This window comes from Carassius gibelio, chromosome B16 (genome assembly GCF_023724105.1).
Source record: "Carassius gibelio isolate Cgi1373 ecotype wild population from Czech Republic chromosome B16, carGib1.2-hapl.c, whole genome shotgun sequence".
Lineage (NCBI taxonomy): Eukaryota > Metazoa > Chordata > Actinopteri > Cypriniformes > Cyprinidae > Carassius > Carassius gibelio.
In genome coordinates, this window is record NC_068411.1 from 28732880 (window position 1) to 28753798 (window position 20919).

At 36.5% G+C, this 20919-nt stretch overlaps 2 protein-coding genes across 2 annotated transcripts in view; both read right to left on the minus strand.

Moving 5' to 3' along the window:
* LOC127974684 (eukaryotic translation initiation factor 3 subunit H-A) overlaps positions 1-12527 on the minus strand; it is a 59432-nt gene extending 46905 nt beyond the window's left edge. The window contains exon 1 of the mRNA XM_052578137.1: positions 12359-12527. Coding sequence (XP_052434097.1) covers positions 12359-12439 — 81 coding nt within the window. The 5' untranslated portion in view covers positions 12440-12527. The remainder of the gene's footprint in view (positions 1-12358) is intronic.
* A 399-nt stretch (positions 12528-12926) lies between these two features.
* LOC127974683 (double-strand-break repair protein rad21 homolog A) lies at positions 12927-19986 on the minus strand. Its single transcript, XM_052578136.1, has 14 exons — positions 19822-19986; positions 18791-18975; positions 18584-18713; positions 18387-18486; positions 18164-18270; positions 16980-17177; positions 16779-16901; positions 16086-16217; positions 15693-15916; positions 15461-15614; positions 14588-14733; positions 14329-14511; positions 13710-13790; positions 12927-13634 (listed from the first exon to the last, which is right to left on the minus strand). The coding sequence occupies exons 2-14, from the start codon at positions 18932-18934 to the stop codon at positions 13443-13445; spliced, it is 1914 nt and encodes a 637-aa protein (XP_052434096.1). The 5' UTR covers positions 18935-18975; positions 19822-19986; the 3' UTR covers positions 12927-13442.
* Positions 19987-20919: the final 933 nt, after the last annotated feature.

Below are 20919 nucleotides of genomic sequence, written 5' to 3' on the forward strand. Positions count from 1 at the left end.
AATATTATCGCTATAGAAGTTTTAATATAAAATTATCATTAAATTACATAAAATTATATTTATAAAAGTTTGATATTTTCCAAAATTTGGGGTCAGTTTTTTTTATAAATAAATGTAGATTTAGATTTTTTAAAGATATAAAAACAATTAAAGGGGGGGTGAAATGCTCGTTTTCACTCAATATCCTGTTAATCTTGAGTAACTATAGAGTAGTACTGCATCCTTCATAACTCCAAAAAGTCTTTAGTTTTATTATATTCATAAGAGAAAGATAGTCTGTACCGATTTTTCCCGGAAAAACACGAGCGCCTAGAGGCGTGACGTGTGGGCGGAGCTAAAGAATCACGAGCGCCAGTAAGCTTTTGTGTTGAGAGTGTTTGGAAGCTGTGACACAGATCCAGAGGCTGAATTTAACAAGAGCAGCATCAGCAAAGGCGTCTCTATGTGGTATGTACTGAAACTGTACATATTTGCTTAGCGGTTTTGGAAAATGACTAAGTTCCACTTTATGTCGTCTTTTTTTTTTTTTTTTTTTAAGCTGTACATGTGGAAAGTGCAGTTTGATGACAACATCGCATGTTGTTTACTTGATGTGCTTACGCGCAGATAGCTAAGTTAACAACACAGAGATATTTGAAGCAGTTTTACTCACCGCATGCGGTTCCAACACACGATCGTGACCCTTTTTCGTTGGGATTGCATCATCCTTAAGAAATAAACGATGTGCAATCCGAAATGCACTTGCACAACTCCGTTGATGCTCTGTAAAAATAAACTCCATCCACTGGTCCCTTAATGCTGTTTTTTCTTTGGTAATCTGTGCAGGGTTGTCTTGCCCTGGCAACCAAAAACACACTCCTTTTGTGACTTTTCGCGACGCTCTCGCTCTGATCAGTGAAGTCTGTTGTGCTCTCAGTGCTCTGCTATACGGGAGCGCGTGCTCTTCCGGGAGAAGTGCCTCAGGACCCATATAAGGAAATTCCGCTCCATCTAATGTCACACAGACCCATACTCGAAAAAAACTTTCCGAAACTTGTGACAAACTGGAAGAGGTTTTTTTGGAACAGAAATACTCTTTCAAACGTACAACTTAATTTTTGGAACTTTGTCCATGGTTAGCATGGGAATCCAACTCTTTAACAGTGTAAAAAACTCAGTATGCATGAAATAGCATTTCACCCCCCCTTTAATAAAAAATGCACTTAATTGTTCAAGAGTGACAGTGAAGTCATTTCTGATGTCACAAAAAATTTCCGTTTCAAATGCTGTTCGTTTGAACTTCTGAACAGAATCCTGAATTTTTTACATTACAGAACATAATAAATGTTTCTTGATCAGCAAATCAGCATATTAGAAAGATTTCTGAAGGATCATGTGATAAGGAAGACCTGAGTAATGAGTAATATATATATAAAGATAATTTACAGTGATCAATAACAAAATACACCACCCATGCCGAGCAGCTTAGCGGCCATTACACAAAAATATGACTCCAAATCATTGCAACTGACCAATCAGAAAAGAGCATTCCAGGGGGTGGTGTAACAAGGAGTAATATAGTTTAGATCAATTATTTTTTTGCATTAAGAGTCATTAAAGGAACAGCAAAGGCACCGAAATCATTAAGTGGAATCAGAATCATTAAACACCTTACGATTCCCATCGCTCCTCTCCTGTAGCCTGGAGCCACACTGAACAAATCTGCCATCATTTACCACAACATTCATAAAACAGTGTGCTAGAGGCAATATTGCACACAATTCTCTGGGTGCGAGTAACATGTCAAGCCCAAATGACCTGACAGCGCTCCCACATCCCAGCTGTAAAGATATATGAAGCATTTCACGGTGGCGTGTTGAATTAATTATAGATGGACTCCCTGTAAACAAAGTTACAACCTTTGTCTGGCTTTAAAAACACCACACAGATGGTGGTCAGACATATGGTGGGCGTCCATTGCACCTCATTTCCACATGAGCTAGAGGCTCTATATGTTGCTTTCCAAAGCTTATTGTTGCCTGTTTGAGGGTTTGTAATAGGCTTTAAGGTCAGCGGGAAAATAAAAGGGGTAAAGTCAATACTCTCTGAGCTGAGTCCTGCCAATCTGATCATTTCGAGTCGAGGCGTCGTGCTGGAATAATTGTGAAAAAGCCCGTTCCCCTAAATCATTCAGGAGGGAAGTCACACACCTGCTTCCTCAAATGAACTGAGCTGTGCTTGGTTGGGCAATACAATCGACACCGCCGCGGTAAAACAACCCAAAGCCAGCGGCAAAGAAGACGGCGCTACGAAAACAGAAGCGCGGTGAAACGCTCAATACGATTGCGAGATGTGGGGGAATACGAATGCCACTAATTGCCTGAACAGTTGTAACGCATAAAAGAACAGGAAACAGCAGCATCCAATTTCCCATTGTTCCAATCTTAGGGTTTGAATCATCGCTCATTTGATTCCAAGCAATTAACGGCTGATTAAACGACCAAACATGCTGTTTAAGAACGCTCCACTCCTAACAGATGTTAAATACTTTACTGGTGTTTGTTTCTTGCAATTCGACACCAACCTTTGTTGTCAATGCGGCATTTTTTTCAGTTTAGGTTTAAGACCAGACATGAATTAATTTCAAAATGAAAAATATTCAAAGTCAAAAAAATGTAAAAAAAAAAATTACATTGTGAGAATATATATACAGTGTGTGTGTGTGTGTGTGTGTGTGTGTGTAGAGTTCAAACTAGGGATGTCAACGATTAATCGATGATCGATTAATTGTCGATAAGAGATGCAATCGATTAAGGCTATCGATGGTCGGTTAACCGATTCAATGTTGGGCTGCGTGCGGCTCATGCGCACTCAACACGTGCGAGCGGCTGTGAGTGACGGTGACGATATATAAAAGCATCATCATTCATTCACAATGTACAAATTAAGCTTTTAATGTGATTTAAACTTTAAAGTACATTAAAATAGAAACAACATAAAAGTTCTTCAACATTAAATGCAATAGAAATGTAGTTACTAATCATTTCATCAGATAACTGTTTTATATCGTGCGCTTTGCAGGGCTGCGGGACACAGTGACAGGACAGGTAGTCTGTTCATTCCTACAACTTGTTAATTCATTCCTACGAATTATTAATGTGGCAATTGTCCATGTTTCATTAATTTTGTTCCCTAAATAACCCATGATTTAAGTGAAATAAGGGAACAAATTAATAAATCGAACGAATTCTTAATTCATGAAATCTTTAATTTCCCTTCCCATGTTTACCACAGTAAGAGATGCGAAAACAGTTATTAAAATCGAAAGATAATAAAATAAACCTGGGAAATTAGAGGGTTAGACGATGAAGATTTATGAAAAGAAACAATGCCTAAATATACTGAATTTGTGGAAATTCGTGACCAACCGGCAAACCAGAACAAAGCCGCGTAAATGAAGACTATGGGGTCCAAAAGCATAGTCGCGATCTAACATTTTCCAGTTAACCTATTATTCCTCTAATAAACAAAGCTTTTATACCACACTTGTCATAATCAGATCTTATCATTTCTAAATAAATAATTGCTGGATTCAAAACAGCGATTAATAGGCGCTGTGACCGACACATTCCTGGAGCTATCACTGCTGTCACTAAACGGTGACGCCGAGCATCGTTCACAAGTTTCTGCATGGACCTGACTAGGGCACAGGTTCTAAGCCCTGGGACAAAATGGGATGCTTTAAGGAAAATGTATAGCCTACTAAGTAATAGGCCCAACATAAAAATAACAATTTGTTTTCATGTTTTTTTTTTTTTTTTTAATAGGCTATGCGAAATATATCCGACTTAAATAGGCTAATTAAGATTAACGGATTTAAAAGTGTGGGCGCTCCATAAGTTCACAAAAAAAAAAAAAAGGATGACAACGCATTCTGTTTGTTTGCTTTATTTTACAAGAGCACAAATCTTCTGTTTTTATTGTGAGTGTGCACAAATGAAAGTAAACACTTTTGCGGAATATATATATATTTTTCTTCTGTCTCAGCTGTTTCGATCGCGCTGGAGCCTGCTGCACACGTATATTCTAGCGATTCAAACTTACATCGCAGTCTGTTCATTATCAAAATAAAATAGTCAACTAAACATTTAAAAGGTTACACTGGTCAGTTTAAATAGACCGTAGTATACCGGTCCACTCTGCTGTTATGCCAAGGACGTTTTTGCTCAAATGAAGAGGATCATCTTTTCCGTCTAAATGCGAATGCGTGTTAAGTACAAGCCTAGTTTACATTATAAATAATAGTTTAACATTCAAATACATTGCGAATATGGAAACATTTCGATTTGTGCCGAATGAGACATGAGCAATAACCTCCAAATAAATCTAGCCAAAGCCGCGCTCGCTCATCCTCGTCTGCACGCATGCGCTGTCACGATCTAATGCGCTGTATGCCGGATTTTTAAAAATCTGACATTTTCTAGGACAGAATCCAGCAGGATCAAATTAATGTGAGCAACTGTGTTTTGGTGCAGCAGCGCCGATGTAGTTCACTTAATGTGCAGCGCAGTCACACGCGCTCCACATTTCGGATAATTTTATACAATAATGTCAGTTGAAAACATTGCAATTGTGCTTTAAAATACAACAACGAGCACCACAAAACCATTTAAAGATGCGCGTTCAGCGTTCTCCGTGCGGGATTGGAAACTGTCAACAAAGTAAAATGACCTCAAAAGTATGGCGCGCTCTCTTCATTTTATCAAATGATCATAATCGCATCTATTCATTTTATAATCCTGCTACTAGCATTTTATTCAGACTAAAACCTCTTTAATTCAAGTGAGAAAGCGTTTTGTGTGTGTGTGTGGCTTTTGCACATCCTGTCATACCGCTGACTGCGTGCCTGCAATAGACGCATTTTGCAGTATTATGGTTAACGATTAATCGATTAATTGATCGTTAATTTAAACGACGATCGATTATGGAAATAATCGAAATTTGACATCCCTAGTTCAAACAATAATTGTCATTTTAACACCATTTGATTTGGCGTGATCTTCCTCTTTACCACTAGTTTTAATGCTAAATAAATATGAATGAACATTCGATGTCTGATGTAATCACTCAGAGTTTCAAACACAAAATGACTTCAATAAGCTTGTACACAAAACATCACATAGCATTTCATTTACTAACTAAGTCAAGTCATCAGCGTCCACAGCTCGTTAGCTTAAGAAAGAAATGAAGTCTAAAAAGAAAATTTGTGAAATTTTACACTATATTCTTATATTTTACCTGTTTCTTCTAACATGTTTTTTTAATCTTATGAAACAAGTTATGACAGCCACTGAGTGAATAAATATATTTCAACAACAAATAGAAATTAATTCGAACTGCATTACGTTTAATGTACATTTTTGCATAAGTTGAGTGTTTTGCTACTTAAAAAAAAATAGAAATAAAATGTATGTTTAGGCTTTGTTGTTAATTGTAACCTTATAGTAATGTAAAAAGGTGTCCGTCCCTATAGTTTAGAACATAAAGCTGAAGTTTTTATCCGTAACAAAAAGTATTTATAAAAATTTCGTTTCGTTTTTCCCCCTGCTGTACCAAAACCACACACACATATATTATATATATATATATATATATATATATTAGTATAGTATACTATAAAGTAAATTAAATTAATTAAATGCATCCACCTCATTTTATTTTTTATACAACTTGGACACAAATCAAAAGATCTTTTTCTTTATTTTCTAAATTAAGTTTGGAAGCAGTACAAAAACAGCTTCATATCACTAGACATTTGAGTTAAAAATAAAATATATTTAGGGATAAAAGTCTAAATTCTATATAGGTGCAACAAGATGCTCATTTTCTGCGTGTCAAACTACTGAGGTTTAGACACATGACGTTGACATTTACACTCATTTACATTTTACAAGAGAAAATGAAGTGTACCTTTTTGCAATGATTAATTAATGACATTATTTATTTATTAATTACAAAAAAAAACATTAAAATGACAAACATTACTACATTCTAAATTACCACCAAGTTATACTAAAGTCCCCAAATATCTCTAATTTATATATTTAACTATTTAATTTGCATAAAAATGATTGTTATTTTTAATAAAAAGTTAATAAAATTAAACACTAATAAAAAAAATACTGCCTTCAAAAATTAACTGTTCTATTACAGATAATCGTTTAGAAAAAGTTCCTAAATATTTTGGATATATCATGTGAATGTATTAATTATTTTAACATACAATTTCCATTAAAATTTCATTTAAGTAAAATAAAAATATACATATTACAAATTAAAAATTAAAAAGCAAATTTCTGAATATCTCTAACTTGTTTAAATATAGAATTTTCACTGCAATTTAATAAATGATTTTAACCTACTTAAGATATTTATAAATTAAATATTAACTACATATTAATATATTGTCACTATAAGCTATGTATGTCAAAAAAATCTGTTAATATTAATGGAAAAAGTGGGTTTTCCTTTTTCTAAATGAAGCCTATAACAAAGGCAAAACAGCTATTAGTTTAACCAATAGTCTGCATGCCCTTGATGACATTAGCTGAAAGGAAAGTCATTTGAGGCGGAGCTAGTTTTTATATTTTGACACATTATAAAAGCTCTCATCTGCTTTATGCAAAAGCATCCTATAAAAACCATCAGAGAGCAACATCGATGCCACAATCAGCTAAGATCCACCGCTGACTTCCCCTGAAACATAGCCAGGTTCAGCACCGGAATGAGCTCTGTGTGAACAAAAGCCAGTACCAATGCCATAAAGACTAAAATCTAAATTCCGGGACACATTACTCATGTATTATCCGGAATCTCAGTGTGAAAGGGGCTTTAGACTGTAAAAAAAAATAATAATAAAATAAAAAAAGATGGACGATGCAACTTTAATTCACTTCCATTTAAGACAAGTGAAGTCATCATTGTCCCAATAGGACGCAGCCATATTGCGCTGATTTGGGACCAGACCCTGCGAGTGAACTGAAGTGGAGTCACGTCCCGTCCAAAACTCCCACAGGGCCAATCACAGACACATGCAACAGACCCTTTTTTAAATTAGCCTGACAGGTCCAATTTTTTTCTACAGATTTTTCATATAAGAGACTGGTGTTAAAATAAGGTAAATACTAGGGGTGCACGATATATATCGGCCGATGATTAATGCACATCTATTCAGTAAAGCCGGTTATCTAATCAGCTGTAAATACCATCAGATGTGTGATTTCACATACTACATGCAGCCGTTGTTAACTGACTAGCTGCACAAATCCAAGCTGATGATGAACGTGGATTTGCGCAGCTTGTCAGTTAACAACAGCTCCGTGTAGTAACAGCTACTCTTTTTGAAATCCCGCACCTGATATACTGACTAGATGCGCATTAATCATCGGTCGATAAATATTGTGTAAATACAACTCCAATCTCTTCCTGAAGATCCCGAAAAAGTCGGTCTCAGCTGTCAATCATGACGTCACACACAGGTTTTTATAGCATTGCATAACTAGCTAAAGCCAAACTAATTTAAAAAATGACGACACTAACTTATATCAACATGACAAAATCGACATCAAATGACAAACCATTTTTGAAAACAAAGTACTTAAAATGAATTTGTATTATTTAGTTTGTCTAGCATCTAATTAGATAACATGGAGAGGGCGGGGTTTATGACCTCTACTGGGACCAGCCACCTGGGGACGATCGAAACGCGATGGCTTCACTCTTGAGGACTATTGCGCCACACTTGTTCAAAACTATACGAGTGACATGTCTTGGGTATTCTATAGTCTTTGACCCCATCTGTCAGACGAGCCATCAGCGCGGGCCAGAGGGGGCGAGGGAACTCAGGGGGCTGGCTTTTTACCACAGATTCAAAGTGGTGCTCCACACCCCCCTGTTCTCCTTCTCCATCAGCTGGGTGACAGTAACAGAATACTTAATGAGAGCATGCGGCATGCGTTCCAGCGGCGGCGACGGCGCAGACTACACAGCCCCATCAAAGCAGCACAACACAGCCTCAACACTCCATCTAATGATCCCCCCTGAACTCGGGAGAATTGCACGCTTGCCAGTTCTATTTTTGATAGACGCTTTCGTTTTGCAATGACTAGCATTCTCTCTGCGGCACATTGCGAGTATGGGCTTTCATGCTTTCAAACTTGCCTCAGCTGAAGGGTGATGCAATCCACAAGCTCGAGGCAATCAGGTAAACGCGTTACCACATTCCCCACGGATCACGCTGGCGTTAACGTCTGTCCCTGTCAGTTAACTGAGCAAGGACGCGCAGCCATAGCCTGACGACTGTCGTTCTGCTTCGACGAGGCCTATGATCCATCTTCATAAAACAATGACGAAACAAGATCTCCAACAACCGCACGCAGAAACGCCTCTCAAAATCAACAGCCTTTGACAATATCATAATTGAACAGTTTCATGCCACGCTTACAAACGAGCTCGTATGTCAGATTTGTCATGCTGGAGGGGAAAGCTGCACTCAAAAGCTCGAAATAAGGCCTAATAGTTCACTTTAAATAAGAGAAATGGCTTAGATAATGTGAAATGTTAATGACCTAAAAAATTATAAAAATACTAATAACATCAACCAACTACTGTTTTTTTTTTTTGTTTATTTTAACTAAAGAAAAAATATTTAATTTAAACTAAAATGAAACAATTTCTTAATCTAATTACAAAATTAAATATATATGATTTCATTTATGTATAAAAAAAAATTTATTAGTTTGATAATGTGAAATGTTTACGATTCGAGAAATAAAATAACAATGACCACAATTCTTAGCACAAATATTAGCGAAAAAAACTTAAATTCACTGATATTGCTCACAGATAATCTCATCTGCCTCAGCAAATCTCAATGGCATTTTTTAAACTTCAAAAGAATCATGTGACAAGCGAGGACCAACAGCACAGGGAGTCAATAATGCATCTGAAGTCACTGTTTTTAATTTAACAAGTGCAAATGAGATTTGAGAACTCCAGTTGAGAGAAATACATGATTGTAAAATAGCCATTTGTATTTCATCTCTTACAAAGCTATTTTATGTTTTAGGAAGATCTGAAATGAAGTAAAAAAAAATTAAATACGCAGCTTTTTGAGTGAGCCAGATGTGAATCATCCAGACTTCTCATATACAAAAGCGCCTAATACCCAATATCTCCTTTTGTGCTCACAGAAGAAACTACTATGACAGGTATTTAAACGTAGGATGGACAAAAATAATGGAGAGATGCAAAGAACTGTCCTATCAAGGTCAATCTACCTCCAAAATGCAGTAACTGCACCAGATCATGATAGGACGTGTTTTTCCTTGAGACAACTTCGCCCTCTTTTGGCAGTGGTATATAATGCAGTGCACGACATTTCAGCACTGCATCAACCTCAAACTCAGACAAGCTCTTTAATTAAGCAAACACTTCAGATCTACTGCACACCAGGCGATAAACAGCAGACCGTCCACATGCATTACGCTGATGATGGCTGGAGGGTTTAGACCAAATGCCAAACTGCAAACTGTGTGCTCAAACTGCAGCATTTATCTGACGGGAATCACTGGTGCATTTAAGGTAACGCAGGTTAATGATTTCGAAAAACAATTCCAGGAAAATAATGTACGGCACCTAAAGTGGAGTGAAAAACGAGGGCAGAAGTTGCAGCCCTACAGAAAAAAACAAATGAGAAAACAGCCATGATGTCAAAGAGCAATATGCAACTTTTCCACGCTGAAAAAGTTTTAGATTTAAAGAAAAGAACAGCAATTCTGATAAATGTTCGCTTTAGCTAGCTCTTAAACTCTTGCATTAACCTTCAGAAGTCATTTACGGTGCACAAGAACACTTGAGATATTCATATTCATACAATTCAGCCAGAAGGACAAAGCGAGCCAGAAATCAATAAATGAAGTACTGTGCTGGTGATGGTCTCGGACCATATTCGTTTTCAATATTTTGCAGAATGTTGTTAACCAAACAGTTGATGGAAGCCACTGACTGCCATATGAAAAGAAACTCTATGAATACTATGGAAAATATAAAGGGAAACAGAAACTGGCTTTTTAATTCTGCAACGTATATTCAATGTTCAGCAGAATAGAGGAATTCATACAGGTTTGGAACAACAGAATTTTTGAGTGAACCGTCCCTTAAAAATAAGTCCTTCATAGAATATGATTGCACTACAATTGTACTACAATAAAAATCAATTGATAGATACAAATTTGCATGTATTATAATATAAAACTAGAGTACACTATCATTTAAATGTTTGGGGTCAATGAGACAAATTCTTTTATTCAGCAAAGATGCATTAAATTGTGACAGTAAAGTGACAGTAAAGACTAGGACTGTTGCGGTACCTTGTGGTCATTTGGAGTGGCTCAATAGCACGGTATGCGGTATTATCGCCATCTGCGTGTGTATGTGTTACGATATAACTTACGAAGTCATATTCAGAAAACAGTGAAATCGAAACCAAAGAGCGCTGAAACAGGGAGTGAAGTAAACAGAAGAGCATGACAAAATAACAGTCCACGGCAATAAGATCGTAAGGGACTGTCATTCATCTACACGTTTAAAGACGCCAGTTCATTCGTAAATGAAACGCGCTGTTTAAATTATTTTAACTTTGAGCACCACTTTAGAAGGCTCAGCTGACCAGCAATGCATTGATGCTATATGATGAAGATTTTGCTTTCCTTGGACAACGTATTTTCACAAATATATATGACTCTGGCCTTAGGACAGACGCAAGTAATCACACAGGCTCAGTCGCTCTCTCTCTCATTCACTGTTTGTTTAGGCTTGTTAGGAGCAAATCTCCTGAGCCTCTCTACAAATCAGCATCATGGTACACATATGTTATCATTACTCACTTGTTTAATATTCAGTCCACGTGCATGAAGTGTAAAATGAGATGGGCGAAAAAAGAAAACACATTCAAAAAATCCTGGTTGCTGTGGTTCTTGCATACCTCTGCGGTTTTCTCGTCAATAGCACGGTACTGTGGTTACCGCAACAGCCCTAGTAAAGACATCTATAATGTTTTAAAACTTTTTTATTTATTTCAAATGAGTTCTGTTCTTTTAAACACTCAATTTATCAAATATCAGTTTCCACAAAAAATTTAAAACAGCACAACGCTTTTCAACATTGATAATAATAAGCTTTTAATCACTGGAATAAATTACATAAAAAAAAAAAAATTCAAATAGAAAATATCCCATAATTTTACATTTTTTGTTTTTTTAGATTAATTAAATGCAGCCTTAAAGAGTAGGCTATATACATACACACGCCAGAACCTCCTGAATGCAAACACACAAACATCAGAGTATCTATGTTTTAGGTAAAAAAAATAAAAATAAAAAAACAAAACGTACAAATAATACAGATAAAATATCTTCCCCGCTGCTGTAACACTAGCAGTTTTACTAAAATGCTATGCTATGCCTTTAGCCATGTGTGACATCTGTTTTTGTCACACATAGCCTAAGTTACTATGTATCTGACTGGATCATATAAATGTTTATTCATAACAATGCTGAAAATAATTCAATAATGTTAGCTGATGATAACTGTCTAGTTAAGCTTGCTGGTGCTAAATTGAGGTAATAAAATATAGGACCAAATATTTTTATTCAACCACCTAGACAAATAAAGGATGTTATGTTCAGAACATGGTTATATATATATATATATATATATATATATATATATATATATATATATATATATATAATATGACATTAAATGCTAAAAGTAGCTTATATAAAACTGCTAAATAAAAAATTAATCTGTCAGTACTTTTGACTTAAGTACATAAAATAAAAATAAAAAATTACTCAAGTAAAATTGCAAACTGGGTACTTTTACTGGAGTAATATTTTAATATACTGATCTGTACTTTTACTCCAGTACTTGATTTGTGTATTTCGTCCCCCACTGGTTTGTCATGATATTGGTAAGAGCACGGTTATCATTCGGCTGCTGTACACTTGTGAACAAACTTTAAAACCATTCTGTTTGCTTCCGCTCACTCCAGAGTGCGCACGCAACGCATGGCCTAGTTTCCGTACGATGCGCACATATTTACGCCTAACGTTAGTTAACTTTTATAAATCCCGATATGTGCGAGGAAAATTGCGTACGCACGCGTGACGTTTATACATAAGGGCCTCTTGTATTACCATGTTACATGTTCACAAAAAAAATAACAAAACATATATCCAGTATTTCTAATGCACGCGCTTCCGACAACACACGAGTCTCTGACAAACAGCCGCTCCACGCTTCAACAATCACTCACCAGCCCATCGATCTGGATCTGTTTCACCGGGGAGTCCAGCGGACTGGAACCTGAAGCAGCTGATTCTTTGCGGCTGGCCATTGACAGATGAAGAGCGAAAAGGCCCAAAAGCGCGTGAAAAGAGGCTTTTCCGAAACGATTCGATCACTTCCTGTGTCAAGACTGTTGCATTGGCAAAATAAGAGTCGCTATTTAGAAAATTTAAAATGACCGATTGTGCATTGTGATATTAATCACATAATAATGTAGCTGCTCACACTGTAAGTTAATTGGCAACAAAATTTACTTTTTCACAATGTTTGAATTGTAATGTTTCATTTTTATTTTTTTACTTTTTAACGTGTAAATACCGAGACCTAATGAAGTTATTGTTGAAATATTATTAAAAATAAAAAGTTAGATTAGTCATTTTCTGCTGTGGCACTTTTAGAAAAATGTATTAACCACAAATAAAAAACTAAAAAATAAACAATATGGCTGTTTGGTCAAAAAAAGTGCCTGCATACTATCGATCCAATTCAGAAAAAATACTGAAAAGCAATGTAAAATGAGAGGAACATATGAAACATTTTTCCAATCAATATCAAAATTTAATCACAAGTGCATAAAAATTCCAATTGTATGTAGGAGTTTAACAAACCTTTAATAATCATAATTGCCATTAAAAGAGAGATACAAAACACTGAACTATTGTGTCATTAAATCCACTTGGGTCTCCAAAAATAAACCGGTCTCTCAATCCTGACATTATTAAAAAGTTAAAATGTACACATAACTAACTCTACTACAAATTTAAAACTTACTGTGGTGAAGCTTATGAAGGAAAATAACAATAGAACAATGGAAGAAAAAAAAAAGTAGTGAAACTGAAAATCCCAATGGTTTTGACAATATGGAGTTCCAACATGTACTACCAAATAACACCTATGTAAGTACAGTGTCTTCATGATCTATAGGATTTGACTCAAAACCTTTAAAATTGGCCCCAAAGGACAAAAACTGGTACAAAAAGCAACAGTAGCAAAACAAAACTGTTAAATACAACTACTAAAAACAAAAAAAGAAAGAAATGGAGAGTATGCATCTATACAATATGGAACCGTGGTCCTTGCGTGGCGATGATGTCGCTGTACGGCTCGGTCTGCGTCAGCTCGATGGCCTGCTGTTTCTTCAGCACCAGGAAGCTGTAAAACTTGGCCGCAGCCTGTTTCTTGTTGTTGTTTCTGCACAGCTCCAGCAGGCTGATGGACTGGGCTCCGGTTTTAGCCATAACGCGCTGTCAAAACACAGAAGAATGTGAGAAAACCCGTTTCAAACGTCTTTATGGTGAACATTTGGTCCAAATACAAACCTGAAGACCGTGAAGCATCTGCTGAGTTCTCTTGTTCCACCGTCGCTCCTCTTGGTCCTGGTCTCCTTGTCCCTCCTCGCCCTGTTTATTAAAACACAGCGAACAATTATCAGTAACATATGGAAGCTTGTTTACCCAATGGGATTATAAAAAAAAGTAAAAGAATTTTGACTTTCTCTCACAGTTCTAAATAAAGATACTCAATTCTACTTTTCCTAGCATTTTATCTCCCTCAGAATTGCGAGATAAACTCAGAATTGTGAAGTGTGAAGTCAGAATTATGTTTTGTTTTGTTAAAAGACAAACTTTTGGAATTTTTACATTTTTCTCAACTTTTCAAAAAACTCGCAATTCTAAGAAAAATATCAAATTTTCAAAAGTTCATAGTTTCATATTAATGTAGCAAATATTTATTTGCAATTGAGTTAATAATCACTCAAGATTCTGACATTCTCTGAAAACATTTTTTTCCAACACAAAAAAAGGGAAACTGGTATTTTTTTCATCTCACCATCCAGACTTTTTTTTTCCTTGGAATTTCTCGGAATTGTGGGAATGGACTTCCATAGTAATGGCAAAGTCAAAATTTTCTTCCACTTGTAAACCACAAACATCTCACCTCTTCATCGCTGTCTTCCTTGTCTTTCTCTTTGTTCTTGTCATCTAACAGATCCAGCTCTGGTACCAGTCTTGAGAGGTCGTTGTTGTCCTCAGGAGGAAGATCCACCTGGGGCATGTCGAGCTGTTGGGAGAGGACTGACTGATCCACAGGCTGAAGCGTCTGATCCAACACTCCCATTTGCTGGAATAACAATTGTACACTGTTAGGCTTTGTTCCAAAACCTTTACGAGGCAGCATGATTATCTGGTTGACTTACAGGCAAAGCGGCCTCTTTCTCAAGTGTCTTGCGCTTGACTTCACGCTGGCGGGATGGAGGTGGCATCATGGTCTCATCCAGAGCGGTTCTGCTGCCCTCCATAGAGGAAGCCTGCAGCAGACTGGGCTCCTCCATGATGGTTTGATCTGTAGGGCACAAGTAGGAGACTTTCACCCGAGGCTTCAAATGACTGGCACAACGGTGTTAAACCAGTGTTTTCGATCTTCTAGCCATGGACCCCCAATTATGATCTTCCCCATTTAAGAGATCCCCAATCTAAAACTTAAAAGGCAACTATATTTTTACATTTATAAAAACTGAGGTTATTCTCATTAACTATAACCATGAAAAACACCTAGTTTTCGTTACTTCAAATACAATTTTACATTAACTGTAGATTTGTTTTTAGCTAGTTATTTGTTTAACTTAAGTTGAAACACTAAAACATATAAAATACTAAAACATCCAAGAACCAATTTATATTGTAGAAAATAAATTATGTTTTTTACTCCACAGAGTACTGTATTATCAGATGCATTTGAAATATTTTTTTTATTATTTACATATTTCAATTCATTGTTATTATTTTATAATTTTCTCATCTTTATATCTACAATTTGAAAACACTTCGGAATTCATTTTGTATTGTAAGATGTTTTCTAATGACTATAGTGCTGCACTATTAGATCTATTTATTCAAATAGATTTGTATTATTTATTTGAATATTTTTTATTCCTTTTTACTTATTTTCTTTATTTGTTTTTTGTTTCACATCACTCACTTGTTGTCCCTGTGGACACCAGTTTGTAAACCTGTGTTAAGCTGCAATAGTAGATCTTCTGTAGCTACTCAACAGTAAGTCAAGAGCTTACCAATCACTTCGCTCCTGTGACCCAGCACCTCCTCTCTGGGCACTTCTGGGTTCTCCAGCTCCTTCAGGAAGTCCTCCAGGCTGTCAGCCTCTCCTCCCTTCCTCCTCTTCCTCAGCTCATCAGGCACCACTGGAGTCAGGCAGCGAGTAAACATCTACAACACACACATTTCCCGTTATTTCAGCCCTGAGCTTAAACAGGGATGTCACAGTGACGTAAGATCAAGCATCACCTTCAGCAGTCGGCCGTTCCAGAGAGGCTGAGCAGGCAATGAGAACAGCTTCTCCACGCCTCCAGTCTCCTTCCACATCATCAGCTTCTTAGTAGGAGGAGCCAAATCCAGTGTGGTGACGATATCGGAGTAGTCGCTCAACTGAGCACGGATAGTCTTACTGTCCAACTCCTTCAAACTGTCGACAATGAGCTTCCTCTTTCTCTTAGCCTTGGTTTCTTTCACTGAGGACACACCACAAGTGTTTTACTAATCTATATTTAAGACATAATATTCTTAATATAGTTCACCGAAACAAGCTTCAAGGCTGAGATGCATCTGATCAATCAATTCAATGTAAATATATTGGTAATTATTTCATTTCAATCATTCATTTATTGTTTACAGTTTTACCAGTAATGTCGATAGGCTCAAGAGCGAAGGCTTCGTCTTCATTGGGCACCAGAGTGGTCTGTTCTGTCTGGTCTGTGGTGTTGGGAAGAGGCTCCACTGGTCCAGAGTCTGGACTGTCAGGACCAGCAGCGGCTGAAATAATGCAGACATGTTACCTGACACTAATTCTGTTCAGATTGGTTTAAAAATGCAAAAAATGCAATTCATATAGGCTTATTTCTAGCTCAAAAGTTCATCAGAAAATGTTATTACAGAAAAGACCCCTTACTTTATATCCTCATGATTGTGCATCAGGGTTTTTAATTATAAAATAGACTCAATACTAAAACTAATTATTTGTTTGATAGTTGTAGCAGTACATAATGAATAATTACATTCAACTAACTCTAAACCAAACACTAATCCTATACCAAGTTTAACCAAATAGTTTACTACCTAGAAATTTTAGGATTATGTCATGTATTGATGATGTCATGAAATAGTTAATGTTTTATTTGGTTAAACTGCTTCACACAACTCAATATCAAATGTTTTCAAAAAATTATAATTTTTTTATTTAGGAAATAACATGAATACAAAGATTATTTTAGTTTTTTACATTTCTGTAAAAACTTGACATGGCAGGGAAAATTTCAGTAGTAAAAATGTTTACTTTATTTTCCACATTGCTTAGAAATTGTAGGATTTACTCACGTGAAAAAGCATCAAAGTCGTCGTCATCATCGCCACGGTCTTGAGGCATCATCACACTGTCAGTGATAGCTGGAGGATCATCAAATATACCACCACCATCCTCATTGCTCAGAATCTTATCCACTAAAAGTGAGCAGACTCCAGGTTTATAATCACATCATCATATGAACAATATACAGGTCAAATCAAATCGGAACTCACTCAGAATTCCACCATCAGTGTTTTCCAGGTTGTTATCCCCGAAGTCGTCATAGTCAAGGTTGGTGGATTTGTCAGGGAGGTGAGCGGGACCGGGCTCAGCTTCCAGAAGCAGGGTGGCGGCAGAGGATCCATGGATGATGTCCACCTCAAAAGCATTCTCCTCCCTCATCATCTCACGATCATCCATGCCAAAGTCACCTGATATGACATTACCAGAATAAAGTAACATGTGAGTAACTTAAAAATTAAAGTGGCAGGACTAATCTATGTTCCACATGGGAACATAACCAATCTGTGGGAGCCAGAATTATTGCTGGGTGGTAAGGGATCAAATTATAGCAGTGTGTTGGCAAGAATATGGCGATACGATACGTATCACGATACAGGGGTTGCAATATGATATGTTGTGATACATTGAGATACTGTAAGCAAGGCGATATATTGGGATATTTCTTATTTTAGGAAAAGGATATATTTTTAGAAAAGCTGTTGTAAAGAACACACCACCATATGCAAACCTTAGCAACAAACAAATAAATAAAATTAATTTAACTAGAACACAGTTGGATCTGCATTTGCAATATTCACTCCCTGTAACATTCAACATTATCAAACCACTTTTAGTGCAATATGAGTCTAGGAGGAAAAAAATGAAAGTGCTTGCAGGATCTTTTAGGTAAATGTATACTATGCATTTTATAAAAATACCATATATATTTTTAGACCCTGCTTTAAAGGTTCACATTTTATGTTTACAATTGTGACATACAAAAATAATTACATCTGATTAACATCAATGAAAAATAAAAGGCTTGCAAGATTTCCAAAGTAATAATATTATAAATAATAATATCAAAATCCACCAACATGTTTTTTTTTTTCACTTGAAAATGGTGCTTGATATATTTCTTGCATATTTCTCTACCAACTCAAACAAAGCAACATTTTCACTGAAGAAAGCAATATTTTGGAAAGGGGACCCATATTTTGGGCCGATAGCAATGGTTTGAATTTAAAAAAACTTTGTGATAAGATTTTAATAGAACTGTGAATAGTTGTCATCATAGATTTTAATATAATTTATAGGATCACTAAAAAAAAATCATCCAACACAAGAACATTTCAGACCTGTTGGGAAACACTTATAAAAATAAAAAATGTGTTCTTTTTTTTTTTTTTTTTACCAAAGTCATTGTCGGCCATGAGGCTGATGTTCCCTACTTCCTCCCTCATAGTGATCTCTTCAACACGACTCTGGTTCAGGGTAAACTGCTGTGCTACATCTATATCACTGAAATAGAGGATTTATAAATCATAAATTCAAAATAAACTCACTGTATATCATATATAGAACGTGTCTTAATGTACATCAAACATATTGTGTTTAAGCCAATAAGTGTTTCTTACTCCAAATCAGGAAGGGGCTGGTCAAAATCGTGGAACTCCTCTGGTAAGGTGATGGCGTTGTATGCAGCCTCGCGGTTGTCTTCAGGCAGATCAACGACACCTAAAATACACAATGCATTCTAGTAAATACAGACAGTCAAACCCAGGTGACTTTGAAATCTTTAGATTTCACAAAAATACACGTTTAGATTCACTACCTGGTCGAAAAGCCATTTTGATCTTGATAAACGCTTCATTACAATCAGCCAGAAGATATTTGGCTTTTCTGTGGTAGATCCTCACCACACCCAAGAGAAGATGGCCAGATGTACGCAGAGCCATTTTCACCTGTTTTAACATTAACAAAACAGAATTAACATCTGCATGAACATACCATTCAAGATGAAGCAGTGTTGCAGGCTCACCTTTGGTGAAATGATGCTTTCCACGCTGCTCTCGAGGTTGCATTCAAAGACGTGTGCTTTGGTCAGCTTTTTGTCCCAATGGGCCGCCAGCCAGATCTTGGCTAGCGGCCCACGTTTACTGAGGACGAAGTGGGCGTAAAACATTGCCCTGGTGTCTGGTCAAAACTTTGAGATCTCTGCTACACCTGGATGGAGACACAAGAGTATTCATTCAAAACTTCAGCATATAGTAATGTCTCAAACTATGCACTGGAACATGCCTACCTAGGCAGCATTTTAAGCATCACAGGCAACTCGCTAGGTTTTGAGATACAGAATAGGTTAAATGATAAACATAGAATGCATAATTTCTAACGCAAATTAATCCATAGCCAGCCAATGAATTGCACAAACAGGAAATTATCTAATCGTACACAAGACACCTAAATACAGGTTTAGATCTGCATAAAAATAGTACGCTTAATCGGAGTCAATAGTCAGATATATTACATTAACAGCATTTACAAGCATTGCCCGCCTTTACACCAACATTAAAGCGAGGAAAAACACAATTGCACACCACAAAACGCCGTATTATCAAATTAAACTTATACATTTAGCATTCCAATGCAAAACTTTAAAAAGTTGAATACACGCAAAATACAGGAAAAATGCATTTGATAAAGCTGCAAAACAGTTGAGTTAATTTCCCACAAGCGCTTGGCTAAATTGCAGATTAGCAGACTGCGCTAACGTTAACGTACTTAAACTCTAAAATAGCCGAAATCTATCACTTCTAAGATATACATCACAGAGTGCATTTTTCTTGTTCACAAATAACGAATAAGAGTTAAAAACCTATAATACTTATTATTTTTTATAATTCCTGTAAAGCCAAATGATTTTAAAGCTATCGTTAGCAATTAGCATTAGCCAACTGTTGATGAGCAACAGCATGTACGGAACGCAAGCGTCAAATTTCACCCTCCCGCTAATATATTCTGTTTCACGAGCACATTTATCTGCAACAACACACATTTTCCAGAACGTACCATTCAAAATATGTTATCCGTGTTGATTACGGCTGGTTTATTCTCTCCCCTTCTGCGAGAGAAGTTAGCAACCGTTTCCTCTCATTGAATCCGACAAAGATGGCGCGCGCTCTCGGCGGGATGTTTACAGTCAAAATTTGGCGGCGGGCGGTGCTTAGTTGGTGATTGACAGGAAATGGCCGCATGGGGAGGCTGGCGGTGGGAAGGGCTTAGCTGGTGATTGACAGGACGTGGCTGAAGTGGAGTCCAATGACAGCGCGCTGTGCGGTTGGCAGAGGGCGGTGTTGTGTTACTAAACGAATGCGGGGTTTAAAGCTGAGTCGTCACAACAATGAGCGAGTGAATATATAGTAAATATATGTATAAACAGTCTGTTTTGTGTGATAAACGTTCTCATAAAAGGTATACTTGTGAATGCACTGTATTCAAATGCTTTGGATAAAAAGCCTCTGCCAAATGCATAAATTTACAGACAGAATAATGAGATAAAATTATGTAGGCCAATAATGGTCTGGTGATCCTCACTCTTAAAAATATTGGTGCTTCACGATGCCAATAGAAGAACCTTTTTTTGTCTAAATTGTTCCATAAAGATGGTTGTTTCTTTGTGGCAAAAGAAGGTTTTTCAGATTATAAAAAGGTAAGAAAGTAATGAACCTTTGACTGAACTGGATTCTTTGACAAAATTGGTTCTCCTCGTCTTTTAATTTTTGTTAGTTATATATATATATATATATATATTTAACTGATACAATTTGAAATATTCTGCAACAAAAAAATAACCCTATCGCTTTCCCTTCTACATAAATAAGCAAAAGGAAATGAAAAATACACATCATTACTCTTTTCTCACGATCAACGTATAAACATGACCCTCAGATATTTAAACTGATCAATGTGCAGTCAGGAATAATTGATTTCACTACTTGCATGTAGTTTGCTGCAGGCCTTGATTGGCTTGTATTAAGAAGGAGTTGACTCAGTTACCAAAGGCTAGTCATCAAAGGCCTGAGTCTCTTTCATGGTGCTAAGTTGATTTAAACTGGGTGAGGTGATTAAGGGGCGTTCGCTGCACAGACCCAAAGCTATTCTCTGCCA

What these genes read in the sequence shown, in the direction of transcription:
- LOC127974683 (XM_052578136.1), bottom strand. Translation starts at nt 18,934, where the DNA reads ATGTTTTACGCCCACTTCGTCCTCAGTAAACGTGGGCCGCTAGCCAAG. An exon ending in CAAAATGGCTTTTCGACCAG is followed by an intron (nt 18,487 to 18,583) that starts GTAGTGAATCTA and finishes TGTGTATTTTAG; the next exon opens with GTGTCGTTGATCTGCCTGAA. An exon ending in AGATGCTTCACGGTCTTCAG is followed by an intron (nt 13,635 to 13,709) that starts GTTTGTATTTGG and finishes GTGTTTTGACAG; the next exon opens with CGCGTTATGGCTAAAACCGG.